The following is a 15,971-nucleotide window of genomic DNA, read 5'->3' on the forward strand; positions in this document are numbered from 1 at the left end:
TAAGATAAAATTAGTTACATCTAATGATGTAACTTCTCTAGAAACTCGTAAGATAAATCATATCTTAATTCTACAGGCAAGAATACAAAAGTTTCTTTAGAAAGATCTGACCATAATGAAGCAGTATATTATTAATGTAACACATTTACAAAAAAATTCACTAGTTCTGTAGATTTTGAAGTTTCAGCAAACACTTGAAAGAAAGCATTCTCTTCTAAGCTTTGCTTACTCAAGCTATCCACCAAGAATCAAAGCATAGTTTGGGTTGGAAGGGACCTTTAGATGGCAGCTAGTTCAACCCCCCCACAACTCCCCTGAGTAGGGACATCTTCAAATAAATCAGTTTGCTGAGAGCCCTGTCTGACCAGACCTTGAATATTTCCAGGCATGGAGCATCCAACACCTCTCTGGGCAACTTATGTCAGTATTTCAGCACTCTCACTGTAAAAATCTTCCCTCTTATAGCTAATCTAAATTGATCTTCTTTTAGTTTAAAACCATTACCCCTTGTCCTATGCAGCAGGATACATCTGTTCCACCTTTCCCATACTTCTCACAGGCCTCCGTAAAGTACTGAAAGGCTACAATATGGTCTCCCTAGAACATTCACTTCCACAGGCTGAACAGCCCCAACTCTCAGAAGTCTCCCTTACCTTGGATGGTTCTGGGTTTGCTGGCGTTATCAAAGTCACACACCTTCTCCCACTTATCTCTCACTGCTTCAGGCGTCATTGGCTGATTCTTTCCTCTGACAATGGCACCCAAGGATCGCTCCCAGCGCACTAATGGGAAACATCAGCCAGAGAGTTCAAGTAACAAACAAAAGTTTTTTGGTTTTTAGGTAACTTGCATCCAGGCAACTACCTTCAAGATGGTGCAATAAGGGAAACATTTTAAGTACTCCAAAGTAACTCACAAATACAACTTCTAGCTGGACTAAAGGGCTCACTGCTTCAACTAACATTTAGAAAGGAAGTGATGGTTTTAAATTTCACTGTAGTTAAACAGACTTACTATCCTCCAGAAATACTAGTTTTAGGATACTGTGTACTGAAAAGTTGTAGCTAGTATGTATCTACAGACTATCTCTTCTGACAGGACTTTGACTATTAATGCTTAGGAACCTTCAGAAATCATGGAAAACTACTGGGGAGAAGTGAACATCACTTGTTTGCTATAAAAGAACATTAATACCAGTAGCCAGCACCTCTAAATGGTCTCAGAAGTTGTATTTCAATACTGTAACCTGAGAGAAACTGGTAAGGCCAATGTGAAATTAGTTCCACAAGGATACAGACTTCCTGGATTGTAATTCTAATACTTAACCAGGGTTTGCCCTTAATTAGCAAACAGCAATGAATAAGGCCAAACTGGTACCTAATTAACAAGCTGGTTTCATTTCATTAACTTCAACAATAGCCATTATAATGATGAAAAATTGTGGGTTTTCTTGATCAAACTGCAGATTTTCAGCTGTATTAAAAGCTAACTCCTTGTGAAGTGCACCGAGACATTTTGTGCTGCTGCTCTGCTTCTTTAAATCTGTTCACCACACTTCTTGGAAACACTGTTCCAGTTACACAGAACACTTGCAGTTAGTTAGAAAGGTACAAAATGGTTATCAAGTGGGGAAAAAAAAAATTAAAAGAAAACAAAATGACTTCCTGAATTAACAGCCCTACTTCCAACCTACTGGTGATACTCATGTAGGCTGAAAAGTTGAACGGTTCATGAAAATAATGCTTGCACTAGGTTCAATGGATTTAGGAAAAAAGTCAAGACATCTCACACACTGAATATTTTTTCTTCTTGTAAGTCCTCAGTATTGTCTGCAAGCTTTCCTTACATTCATATTTAAGCCGGTTACTGGAGGTAGTCACTAAGGAAAATACATAGGTAGCATAGCTACTGGTTATTTAAGAAGACTAATTGCTTCTACATGCTTATACACTAGCATTTTAATAGAAGCGTAAGTGAAGGTGGAAAGCAATGAAAAAGGATGAAATGAAAAATTAAAAAACATGCCTGTTTATCAGCATGTAGTACTTTTATATCATATTAAAGTTATCAAGAAAAGGCAGCAATGTATACTTAGCACCACAAATTCTACTTCAAATTATGCCTGGGATCCAAGAGTTAAAGTTACTTAGGCAGATTTTCAGTCACTGTTAGTTCAAAAGCACAACAATGCACAAACCTAAGTTACCAGTTTTTCCCCACATGAAGTTAAATTTGTGACTTTTACTGAATATAAGCAGTTTCTTCAGAACCCCAGGCTTTTATTCATCTTCTCTGCCGAGTAAAAAATGTCTTGAGTATACAGGTTAACACTAAAGAAAGTTTGCACAGTCTCAATGTCAATTCAAAACACAAGATCAATCCTGAAACATAAAGAACTTACGTTTTCCAATCCATCCAGCTCCCACCTGCCAAGAAAAAAAGAATATCATCAGCTTATGACATCTCACAAAGCAAAGCTTTAGTAACTTTGGGAAACAAAACTATACTCCACAACAAACTCAATATATCAAAAATTTCTGAACTACTGCTGGTTGTATTTAACAGTTTAGTTAAGCACCTGAATATGATGCAGACAAAACAGTTTCTATCCAATATGAGTTAGCAGTTTGATGCCAATATCTATAATGACTATCATAATTAAGTAATTAATTCTTCCTGCAAGCTACTTTCTACGTTTGAATAATTTAGAAAACAAAAATGTCTTTTGAATTTGGTATCTTTTCAACCTTAAAAGAGTACAATAAGAATTTTAACAATCAAATTGGTAGCATTTTGAGCACAGACCAGAATTTGACAAGGCTGCTACTGCCTGAAGCACTTGTCAAATACTGCACAACAGATCAATATTTCTTCTGTCTATGCTGAGTATGTAGTTCACACATGGTGATTTAGTTTCGGCAAGAAGTTTAAGACTGGACAAGATAAAACAAACAACTGATTTTGGGGAAAGGAGTAAAGGAAGGGAAAGAGGGATATGAAAGTAAAAAAAAACTTACCTCAAACAGACTGCCGTTCTCAGCACAGCTCTCATGGCAAAGCCAAACTACTAAGGGAGCAACATATTCTGGTTTGAAAGCATCAACCAGATCTAGAGCAAATTAGAAGGAGAATCATGAAATAGAAGTACTCTACAGTTTCACCGCATTATTTAATCTAACACCCTCTTTTGAACAGCAGCGCCAGAAGAATTTAATCAATAGTGTTGTGTCATGAAACAAAAGGACAAACTAAAAGAAACATTTGAAGATTCAATAAATAGGAACAACTCGTGAGATACATATATGACGCCAAACCCCATGACATGGCTTCTCAGCCAGAGAGATGAAAGCCTGTTTAACTGTTGCGAACACTGTTACATGCCAACTGCAAAGCCAGATAACCTTCCTAAACTTCCATCTGACAGGCAGCCTGACACAAGGACAAGCCAGCTACACATAATCCTGACACAGATGTACCCAAGCAATCTTCCTTTTAGTCTGCTAGTCAGCTATATAGACAAGACATTATGAAAATAATTGCAGCTGCTGATTGTTTAAGAATTATCTCACTTGGAAATGCTGACTTTTCCAAATGGTACAGGAAATTATCAGCCCTGCTAAATTTACATATCAATCCTATTTTGGGATTTTCATTGACATCTGGCACAATAGAAAGCTATCTGAAAATTGAGACATTGTCATGGAACAGTATGGTTTTCCAGGCAGCTCTTATCACATATTCTGTCCACTGTCTGAATAATAACTTTGCTTAATATCTTTTTTCACCTTTTAGAATATTATACTTTCAACAGCAATAGATATATAGCTGTTCCTCAGCTAAAGGTCATCAAGCATTTTCGGTTATAGCCAGGTTTTCCCAGATGAAGAGCTGAGAAAGCTTATCATTGTGAGTACTTATTTAGTAGCAAAACTAAAGTAAACAGAATATCATTTTTAGAAGTTACATAAAAGTAGAAGGAAGTTGAATTCCATTTAAAATGGCTGTTGTAAGTGCATAGCAAACCCCTTAGGCTTTTCCAAAGTATTCCACTTTATGCCACGCACAATTTAGCCTCAAAATCTAGCCCTAGACTATTAGCATTAATGCTTGTAATCCACTACTAAAATTATTAAAAAATAGGTGGTAGAAGTTAAAAAAACCCCACAACCATACAGAAGATGCAAACTGCGTTTAAGAGTTATAAGCAAGAACAACAATATGTGCACCAAGTTGAACATATATAACAATGTATGGGAATGTACAGCAATGAAAAAGCGTAGGTGCTTGCAGACCTGAAGACAAAGAGTCAGATAACAAGGATAATTTGATAAGACATCTGAAAATGCTTTTAAAGTTGTGTTCAAAGGTGTTCGAATCTTTTAAGAGTATTTGAAAAACTGGACAGGGATGGAGTGAACTAGATAACAAATGAATCCTCAGAGCTGAAAGTATCTTACAGAGAGACCAAAGGATCCCACTCTTCTTAAAATGACTAAGAAAGAAAATTATGAGATGTTTTTATCATCCTATGTAGATTAAGTATCTTCCGAACATGCCAGCTACTGTACTCCATTTTATACTGCATGCTCGATGTATTTGGATCTTCTATAAACAATTGCAATAAATCACTGTAACCTACAACATATAAGACTGCTAGAGTCATGACCACCTGGAGTATTTAGATCTAAACCAGGTTACATCAGTCAGACAAAATCAAGCATTCAATCTGTGCATAACATACAGAATATATTACTCTCCAATAGCCTGTCTATCAGTCTGACAAATGTGATTTCCTTGGCTTTGAAATCTGCCTATCATCAGGGAAAAGGTCAGGAGCAAAATGAAATAGGCTAATTCCAGAAGATATTCTGAGAGCAATTTCCTTTTACAGACTTTTTTTTTTCCAAATTATTTTTCTTTCTTCTGGTCATTTGCCAAAGTAATCAGCCAGTCTATTTATACTAAATTTACACTTACACACAACTGTCTCCTAAAATGTTCCTTACACTGACTTCCCAATGCAATACTCTGTTAAAATCTGTTCAAACATTCAAAGATTAGTACCTGTGCAATAAGGAAAAATTAGGCAACTCAGTTCACTATCATCTCCTGCTGATCATGGAACCACTAAGTACACACATGAAATGTTGTGCAAAAATTCAGTATTTTGCAATGAGACAACACTGTAACAAGTGCAGACATCTTGTGCACATGCCTGACTGCACATGTGATGAAACAAACAAGCCTTTCCACCACTGTAGGAGGATCCTGAAAGAGATTACAATTGAAGAGCCTTGCCACATGTAAGTGCTTTCGCAAATGAGAAAACTTGCTTCGTATCTTGTGTCAGAAAGTAAGAATTCCTCACAACAGACAAAGCAAGTAACAGTTCAGAGACAAAAATATAGTAGGAACAATGAATTTGTAGTATATGAAGTGTGAAGAACTTGCATTTTCTAAGAGATAAGAAAGTTTGTAGTGCTTCAATTCACTAAAAATTATCAGAACATGTAGATTTTAAATGATTCACCTTGTGGCATGACGGTCTGGGTCAGCCTGGATCCAGCAGTAGGAGCAATTGTGTTGCAGTGGATGTTATACTTCCGACCTTCAATTGCAATTGTGTTTGCAAGACCCAAAAGGCCAAGTTTTGCAGCACTGTAGTTTGCCTGACCAAAGTTTCCATATATTCCAGCAGCTGAGGATGTCATAATTATTCTTAGGGGAGAGGAGAGGAAAAAAATTAAGTTATTTCTTCAAGTGATTTGATTCCACAAAAAAGCATTTTCCAGCTTTGGCATTATAGTCTCCATATTCCACAAAACAAAGTACGCAAATAAGAAAAGATTATTTGTTGCTTTCGCTAACAATCAGGTACCTATTTAATATTTGATGGATAGCAATCATCTGGCAAATCCTGAAGCATTGTCAGAGTAGCAGAAAATGAACAAAGTTATGAGGCTTTCTGAGTTATACTGCAAAACTAGGAAGGACACACTGTGACACTGGGTCCAGTATAGAGAAAAGTAATTTCTTTTCATTTCTAACAGTTTTCAGGTGGTGTTATTCTTACAGCTAATAATGTTTCAGCACTCAGAAGAAAATTACTTTACTGAAAATTATTTCCCTTATTATTATCTACCTGGTAATACCTGAAGGTCCATTCTCACAGAATTCACATTCAAAGAATTCTAATAGGCATTAAATGCATGATAGAAGAAAACAAGAAAGTCCTGTTCTTTGCTGTCCCCATTATTCCTTCGGAGGTGAATGAACTACTCACGTGAGAGCTCTAAAACCACTGTAGTTCACAGCTGGTTTGAGGCAAGCAAAAGTTGTGCTGCAGGTCATCTCAATTCAAAAGAAATGGGTCTACATATTCACTTTTAAAGGAAGCCTTATCAGATTCTGTTCAAATCTACTTGTAAACATACTGCGTAGCTGGGATCAACATATTTAATTCTTTTTATCTGCCTCACTGCCAATAATCTAATGCTTTTTAGTCTAAGTAAAGAGATGTGTTCCAAGTACTGGCTCAATATGATGAAGATGAAAAAAAGCCACAAACTCTATGTAAAGCAGGCATTTTGCAGGTGGCACATGTCTATACATAAACTGCAGAAGCACTCACTACCACTGTTATCTGAGAAAATACAGAAAAGAAGACAAGGGAAGCATTTTCCTAAAAGGATGCAACTCTAGACTTAAGCTGTTTTTGAAGAAGTAATTTAATTTTCAACTCCCAGACTTAAGATTTCTGCTATCCTCACAGTTCACTTCCCTGGATGAGAACGAAAGTTATTTAGGTCACAGGATGAGAAAACAGCTCACACAGTTTTCAGTATGTGGGTATGGCTAAGATTAATATAATCACATCAGTGCTTTGATAAGGTTTTTGATAAAACCACAAAAATGAAAAAATTTAGAAGATCTGATTTCACTGCACTCTTTTTGAGTTAATACATACCAAAACAGACTAAGAACAATCCCATAACATTTAAGAAAAGTACATTTGTCTAAACAGTTAAAACTAACAAACAAACAAAAAAACCCACAACAACCCAACATTAAACAAAAAAACCCACAACCTACAAGCAGAACTGCATGTACCAGTCATTTGAATAAGAAGGAGCACAACAAGAGTCCCTTAAACTTGCCATAACATACAAGTAACAAATGCTTCTAACCAGTCCTCATTAATAGAAATGGTATATTTATAGTCTTACAACTCTTGCTTGGGATAGTCAGAAAAGACATTTCAACTTATTTTGCTTCAGCCCCGAGAAAGTGAAAGAAAAGAACGCAAGACTCTTCCTTCACTGTTTGGGCATGCATCAGTCTGTTACACCCTACTGAAAATCGCAGAACAGAAGACACATTTTTACCTGCCAAATTTCTGATTTTTCATGTGATTCCATGCAGCTCGGGTGACCAGGAATGATCCCCTCAAATGAATTCTATGAATTATATCTAGGAACAAATTGATATCAGTTTAATAATTCCAGGATTTGGCTCCCAACTTGAAATGCAACATGTTTCTTCTTCATGACAAAAAACACACTTTTTTCACACTCTGAAACTGTTACTAAAAGAATGATGGGCCTTTTTTTTTTTCTCTTTACAAGCCATTTTTTAGTGCCTGCCTGAACAGACACTGATTATGAGGGGGCTGCCCACATACACTGCCTCTTGGATGGGGCCCTCCTGTACAGAATTCAAAACCGTTCAAAATTCCCGCACTTAAGCAGACTCAGAGAAGAACTACAGAAGATAGACTATCTTTGTAGAAGTCTTCTCCACTGGCTAACTACCATCCACCATCTCATGGCACATGAGCTTGCTTTCCTCTCTAGTTAGTTCAGAGTCTTTTAAGCCTGTTTTGTATTCAGCCACTCAGTGCTGACCCGAGGAATGTTCTGCTCATAGAAACTATTTTGTGTCATCACATGGCTCTTCTTCTTACTGCATTTGGCAACCAGTAGTGGGAAGAAAAGCCCTTCTGCCCCTTTGGAACTACATACACCTACCACACATTGCAGCACAGACCTGGTTTGCACACTGAACGCGAGCAGCTTGTCACTAAGCCTGCAGGGCAAAAGGTAAGCCTTCCCCGCCTTCTCTTCTCTCTTGTTCCAGTGGGAGGGATGTACCTGTCACCTTTCACACAGAAAGTACATTCTGAAGCCATTTTAAAATCAACTCACCCCAGTCTTCATCACTTATCCGAACAAATGAACGGTCTCTTAGGATCCTAAATGCAACATTAGGAAAACAAAACAAACACAAGATCAACATTTGTTTATATTAAAGGGACAGCCCACACTCAAAAAGGACAAAACCGTCAGGTATACTCACCCAGCATTGTTTATAACAATATCTGAAATTAAAAAAAGGAAACTAATTCAATGCACTGATAAAATACAAGCCTGTTTCTATTTTCCTCCCACTTCTAAATATATACAGACAAGAACACTGGACATATACATCATATTCCATATATTCTATAGTTCCTTGTCCTGATTAATGAATTCTACCCTTGGAAAATAATTACAACATAATACTTCAGGACAGGTAAGTCTCAACCTGACAGGGACATCAATGGGACCAAGCCTGACAGGGAGGCATAGCTATGAAGTGCTGGCCACTTAGGAATCCAATAACGGCAGGATGCAACCATCCTGTACCATTTTGAAGCCGGCTTTGAATTTCAGAGTGCCCCAATTATGCAGTTTGTGCCACCATCTTTGTTGCAGCAGCCCAAATGATAACTGGAGGAACTAGAGTCACAAAGCTGATAAAGCAACCTGGATCATAACAATTTCTTGTCAGATATTTAATTAGGTTCCTGTTGGCTTTGATTACATGTACTTTTAGCCATTTAACCCTGAGTTAAAATCACCAAGTGGTTTTAAATAGTGGCAATTGCATGGTTAAAAAGAACTTTAACTGTTAGATAAAATACCTCAGGGTTTTCTTTTTTCATTTCATTTAATGCATTTTGACATTATGTAAGCAGAAGAGCTTCCAAAACAGAAAGCAACATTATCTATGCTAATTCTATGCAGCTAGTTGTAACACTTCATAGACTCCGTGTTTTGTGACAGAAATTGTTAACCACTACTGGAGCTCCAAAATTCTGAAGGGCAGGAAAAGAAGAATCATATACTAAGCTTTAAACTTCAGCAAAAACCACCAAAAAACCCAGAAAAGCTGACCATTCAGATTAAAAGCTAAAAGCCCCTTATTCACATTTCACTGACCAGAGGCATCGGGATTGGTGTGTACTACTGTTATCACACAGTTCATACATGTGTTGTTAATTGCACTGTTTATAATGGCTTTGCCTTTGCAAACAAGTTTCAACGTGAATTAAGCAACTGTACCTATCCTCCCAAAAGCCTCAAGGGCTGTCTTCACAAGCTTTTCACCATCTTCCACGGAATCTGTAAGAAAGAAGTACAAATTTTCAAATAAAATTAACTGGATACACTGCACTTGCAGGATATTAACAATTAATTCCACAGAGCTAAGAAAAATAAATTGTGTACAACCCCAGTGAAAACTAAATTCAAATTCAGCCATTATCTGCACGTGGCCTAAAGCAAATCCCACAAAGTAAGTCTAAATGGCACAACACTTGCCATCGCAAGAAAAACATGAAGCAAACCAAGCAAGAATCATCCATTCCCATTTTGCTGCTGAAAACTCCAGATGGACAGATGCTTAATACTTCAATGTCAAAAAATCAGATAACAGAGAAGGGCATTAGTGAACAAATCTTAATTAAAAGAAGCAATTGATGCACTTGCTTTTAGCATCTGTCTTCCCACTCCATATGATATTATATTTGTTTATATGTTATTGCCAAGCTGGTAGTAGTCTTTCACTAAGAAACATCAACTTTTTATTTAACATGTCCACTACTCCTACAGATAAAACATTACACTGATCTGGAAAAATAACATACCATAATTGGGTACTGCTTTCCCTCCTTTTGCTCTGATTTCATCGACAACTTTGTCAGCAGCTGAGGAGCTTTTGCCATATCCCTTGAAATCACCTCCAAGATCATTCACTGTGCATGACAAAGAAATGAAATTTTTGTTGTTAACACTCAAGACTTCATGGTCTGTCCTTACCTCATTATCACACTGGAGGTTACAAGGAGTATTAATAAAGACTGCTGCATCTGGATCTTACTGAAAACCAGAGACGACAACAAAAAAATAGTAGGACACATGATTATTTTTTTTAAAAGCAGTGCAACATATATTATTTCTTCTTCTTTAAATAACACGGAAAATAGAACTTTTTTTCCCCCTCCACCATGTATTCAACCTGCTTGCCCTGCCCAGGCTACCTCTGTAATTGTGTTGTAGCTCAGAGATTAAGATCTAGATTATACCCCAATCACAGGCAATTTATTCCAGTCTCTAACTATTGCATGAACTGTAAGCAAGACTACGAAGACTTTGTTCCTGTTTAATAGAGTAGCCAAACTGTTACTAGTCAACACCACTAAATAAGAGATCCAGCAGTCTAAACAAAGTGAGAAGTGCCTGCTCTGGAGCTTCAGATCCTGCTCCTGTGGGATAGGAGACCCACCTGACACACAGAGCTGTTCCGGGCTGCTCTCTGCACTGGGGGACACGTCACTAACAGCAGCTGGAACGTACCATCGCCACACTCTGCTGCACTCCTGTATTTGCACATCCAACAGCTTCATGGAATTACCAGGGGAACAAAAACACTCCCAAAAAAACCCAAAAACATTGTATTTGGACAAAGAACTTCAAAAAATGGTAGGAAGTTTTGTTCAAAAGGGTTCAAATTGGAATTGTAAGAAAGCCAGAACTGACTGAATTTACATGCAACACTGGTATTTTGCTAAATGATCTTTTGAAATGGTGAATTCCAGCTTCTGCCTCCTAACCTCAAGAAGCCAGATACAGTGAAAGCCACAAAATATGCAGGATGCTCTTGCTGGTCTTGATGATAAACAGCAATGGCAAGTCTGTTGTATTAGCACAAAATGAAATAGACCCACTTTATGCTTTTTTTTTTTAAACTCTCCATGTAAACAGGAACACAGCTTGCATGACACATCACAAAATCATTCTATATTACCCAGATCAAGAAGTCTCATCTGGAATCCTATATGCAGCTTTGTGAGCAGCACTTCAAGAGAAATGTAGAAATACTGCAGAAAATTTATGTAAATGAACATGCCAAAGTCCAGAAGAAGAGAGCATCAAAATGGGACAGATACAACATGACAAAAAAAACCCAAAAAAAACAATCAACCATCAAACCAGATCCAAAAATGCCCAGCCTGAAGCAGTAAGTACAAGTACCTTAACAGACTGATGCAAAAAAAGAAAGGAGACAGAATCTCCAAGCTAACAGATCAATATCTAACAATCCAAACATGCAGGTAACACAGTTCAAGTGAGGCACTAAGGAAGATTTCTGAGTGTAGTGAAGTGTTAGGATAGACAACACAGGCTGACTGGTTGGTCTGTGACATCCATGATATTAAAGTGAGTCAGGAACAACACTAGAATTTCTAACTTGTCCTGGGAAAGAAGAGTGAATAATTTGGTGGTAAATATATATACAAACCATTCAGTCTTGTTAAGACCTTACAGCTCTCTATCACAGACAAGTTTATATATGTTTATCTTACACTTCAATAGTACTTTGCTGACAAAAATTTAATTAAGTATTTGGGAAAATTTTCAGGGGCAAAAAAGTACATTAGGCCAAGCACAGGCACTAATGGAGTTGAAACAAAAATGAGTATGCAAGAAAGAGTTGAGCTATTCTAGGCTTTGAAAATAATAACTCCAAGAGAGTGTTAGAGCAATGAAAAAAAACCCTAACAAAATAGACAAATAACATTATTTTAAGCCCAAGCTTTACATCATGCAATTTTCAGTTGAAAACATACAGCAGAAAAGAGCCAGAGACTGCAGTAGTTGTGACAGAGCATGGTTATAGTCTGAACCTCAGAGAAGAATTCCTCTGAGGCTATGAGTGTGTCATTAGCAGAGCAGCAGAAGCAAGCCTGAAGGGTGAAACGGTGCTGAGGACCTGACACATACAGCGCAAGTTTTTTTAAAAATAAGCCAGCTCATTTCTTGCTGTAGTCTAGCGTCACAAACCAAACACACATGAACAACGTAGGTGTGCTTCTGGATTGCATCTTCCAGTTTGTTTTATAAAGGACTCATGTAATTCACTACCATTTCACTATGCAAACAAAAATACAAATAAAATAATGTATCAGGAGAGATGTTTCAAAAGCATGACTCTAAGCTAAACTGAAACAGCAACACAAGAGCCCTCAGACTGGAAGAAACAGCAGGTCAGGACATGACATATGAAGCAAGAAAAAAGCAAACCATCCTTTCCTCCTGCTTTCAACTTTTCCTGATGACAGGCATGAAAGAGAGAAAGAATGACAAAAAATAGTGGTAGCAGGCAGCCTTTGGTTGATGAGAACAGGGAGTTTTCCACCTAGCTTGCTCTTGTAAGTCTAACACACCAACGGCCACTCACTCAACAGAGATGCAGGACTGGACAAAGGTGCCATGTTGGAACCTAGCATTATCCTTCCAACCGAAAACATTCTTCTGGAGTATTTGGTTTGAAGGTATGTTCTTACAACATACCTTCATTTCCATAACTTAAAAAGGGAATTTGTTTTAAAGACACAAGGCATAAGTCTCAATCTGCTCCAGTTTTAAAACACTAAATGTTTATACAAGTAACTTCTCAACTCTTTGAATTCAGAATCGTAAGAGAACAAGAGAAACAAATACAAGCATGTAGAGGTAATACTGTAAGACAAGCTGAACTGTGAAGTTTCCAAAAGGAAACAAGAAGTTGCCCTTACAGTCAATTCTTAACTTACTGTTTAGTTATTACACAATAAGGCCAAGAGATAAAGGAGCATTAGCTGTGATCAGGCAACAGAATGCATTTTCTTTCAGATCATTCTGGAAAGCCAGACCACCACCAGCTACAGAGAGTCAACACAAAATATTTGGGCTGCTTTAGTGACATAATTTTTGCTAAATAAGAACTCAACATAAATTATTCACGTCCATGGTAAATACAGCAAGTATCAAAGATGGCAATTACCAGAAAAAAAAGAAAAAACAACCTAGATATTTTTTTAAAGTTGTCTACACACATACTCATTTTTAATCAATGAAGTAAAACCAAATAATTTTTATGAAATTTTATAAATGATATAAAATTTATAAAGGCACTATAAGGCAACATATTCGCATATTCACATGGTCATATTGGAAGCTTCTGAGCAGTATTTACCTAGGACAACACATTCTCTGGCCTCAGATTGTGGTAAAGACTTGTATGCACAGATGAAAGTCAAATCTAGGAAATTATCTGACTCCAACAGGCTTTCCAGCAAAGGTAAGCCCTTGGACAAACTTAGGCAATTTGTTTCATAAGAAAATAAAGCTTAGAAGCAAAATTTAAACAGCAAAAGATAAGACAGAAAACCATTAAATAGCAAAGGTTACTGTCAAAAAGGCCATGGACTGTTGAATGCAAGCTATGTGAAAAGGCAAAGGTTACTGCCTAGATCAAGTTAGTTAAGATAAAACTTACCAACTACTGAAGCACCTCTTTCAGCAAAAGCCAGAGCATATGCTCTGCCCAAACCTAGTTTAAACAAAAAAAAAAAAAGTTAAAAACAAGAGTGAATTTGTTAGCCAGATCACAATTCAGACAAAAGCTACACAAAAATTATTGTGTTAAGAAAAATGCACCAATTCAACACAAACACCTTGGAGGTTCAAAGTAAAACATTATTTCCCCCAGGAGTTCTAAGTCTTTTATAAGAACAAAATATAAAAGTAAACAAACAGATAAATAGTAAACAAAACCTCCAGTCAAGAGGAAAAAAAAATCCAAATAAACCATGCTTACTCTTTGTTACTGCATTCAACAGAAGCATCTGGGAAAGCTGTATGCTGCTGAGTTTGTTCTTGTGATAGAAAAATACACTTGAAAGGAAGAACCTCTAATGTCCTGATGTAACACTGAAGGAGGGGATGTTTCAAGTTAATTAATTACATTCTAAGTGAATAAGATACTTCCCTAGTTAAAGTTACTATTTGAAAAAGAAACCAAACAAAATTTAACTGTGACTGAAGATGTATTGACAAAATCATTTACATACAAAGAAATGCCTAATACCTCAGTTAATCAAACACATACATAGTTTGCCTATCCTAAGAGAAGACTGTAATTTCTGCATCACATATGAAAGCGAGGTTCTTGGATCTTCACTCTGGCTTAGATTCTAGTTGTGTTTAACATTCATCAAAATAAATGACTTACAGATATATTATCCACTGTACCAGTCAAAAGTTATTTGGATCAATGGCAATGATCCTTCTTTATTAATTTCAAAAGAAAAAGCCATTTGAATGATCAAAAGATGATCAGTCAGAAAGAAGTTTCTCAGAATGCAAACAGTATCTCTTTGCCCCTCACCAGGACATTCAAAGCCAGTTCTCCAAAAGACAATGGGGGGAAAAAATAAGAACTGTTCAGACTGTTTTGAAGCACACTTATCTCACAGCAACAAGCTGAAAATTTCCTTAAGGCTTCCTCAGGCCTCTGCAACAGAGAGTATCACATGTGAGGTGCATACACATACTGCCTCATGTAACCCAAGTCCAAGAAAATCTTTTTTTGTCTTTGTTTTGAAAAGCCACACAAATGAGAAGTGCACAAAACCCAGACCAGTTATATGTGCTGGCCTTCTCAACTGCTAAGCAAGGATTGAATGCTTGAGAATCAAAACTAATTTTAAAAAAACCAAGATAGGTTGCACAAACAATGCCCAACACAGGCAGGAACAGTAATTCACAAAGGATCTGCTCAAAGTGAAAAGAAACACTTTTTAGGTATCTGTGTATGTGAAAACAGGCATCACTTTAACACAAATTAGTGATACACATGTCTAAATAAATTCCCAGCTTAGATCTGTTCACCAGCATCCAAAAAATCAACGCTGAAGAACAATGCTATTAGTAATGCAGTCTAACTACAGTGTTGTAAATAAAATAAAAGCAAAAGGAGAACTAATCCGTAGATAATAGGACCTCCCTTTATCTTGGCTTAAATTTAATCAACCACTTATTAAGAAGCTGTTGTGAAATAAAACATCCAAGGGGAGTTTTCTCTATTAACAAACCATTTTCAAGCAGTCTAACACTAGGAGTACAAGGGTCACTGTACACACACTTATGACAAGCAACTTTTACTTGGTGCAATGCTTTTTAGAAGCTTTGCTACTGCCACACTGACCTTGTTTTGCTATTACGCAAGGTCTTAACCTGTTCTTCAGTGAAACCTACTATATACGGAAAAGCCCATAAATATAGATCCAGTAAAAGCAGAAAAGCACCATTAAAAAACCTGCTCTGAATTATTATCAAGTTGGTCACCTTCAGATGATGTAGATGGACTGTTCAGTGCTTACCAAAACATCTTCTTCACAAGATATCACTTAATCTAGGGCCCCAAAATGACTCCTCTGGCTATGTGCAGTGCCACAAAATGAGAGCAAAACTCCACTGTCAGGAGGGCAGAACCTTCTCAGAGTATGGTAGAACAAGTTTCCTAAGCAGCTCATCGTAAGCACTAACTTTGTCTCTCACCCATCCACACTGACAGCTCGTATTTTTGCTTAACTATGATAGCAGGCAAAAGTCAAAGCATGGATGCAGAGAAAGGAAAAAAAATAAGGGAGAAGAAACAAACAACAAAAAAACTCAACCAACCAACTCCACGCCATAACAACAAATACAAAAACACTTCCTGGCAAAACCAAGCATTCCACTGCAGACCACGTTCCCTGGAGAGATCACGCCTGCAGACCACCAACAGCGCAGGCCAGCCCTGCTGCTGCCAGAGGTCAGTCCTTC

General features: G+C 37.2%; 1 protein-coding gene across 1 annotated transcript in view; it reads right to left on the reverse strand.

The window, feature by feature from the left end:
• The window catches only part of HSD17B4 (hydroxysteroid 17-beta dehydrogenase 4), a 64,693-nt gene that overhangs the window by 48,023 nt on the left and 699 nt on the right, over positions 1-15,971 (reverse strand). Inside the window, exons 2-11 of the mRNA XM_048291298.1 lie at positions 13,642-13,695; positions 9,968-10,075; positions 9,384-9,443; positions 8,356-8,377; positions 8,205-8,251; positions 7,386-7,470; positions 5,531-5,718; positions 3,018-3,109; positions 2,402-2,426; positions 654-782 (exon numbers count right to left, since the gene is read on the reverse strand). Of these exons, the coding sequence (XP_048147255.1) occupies positions 654-782; positions 2,402-2,426; positions 3,018-3,109; positions 5,531-5,718; positions 7,386-7,470; positions 8,205-8,251; positions 8,356-8,377; positions 9,384-9,443; positions 9,968-10,075; positions 13,642-13,695 (810 nt within the window). The remainder of the gene's footprint in view (positions 1-653; positions 783-2,401; positions 2,427-3,017; positions 3,110-5,530; positions 5,719-7,385; positions 7,471-8,204; positions 8,252-8,355; positions 8,378-9,383; positions 9,444-9,967; positions 10,076-13,641; positions 13,696-15,971) is intronic.

The sequence above is a fragment of the Corvus hawaiiensis genome, chromosome Z (genome assembly GCF_020740725.1).
Source record: "Corvus hawaiiensis isolate bCorHaw1 chromosome Z, bCorHaw1.pri.cur, whole genome shotgun sequence".
Lineage (NCBI taxonomy): Eukaryota > Metazoa > Chordata > Aves > Passeriformes > Corvidae > Corvus > Corvus hawaiiensis.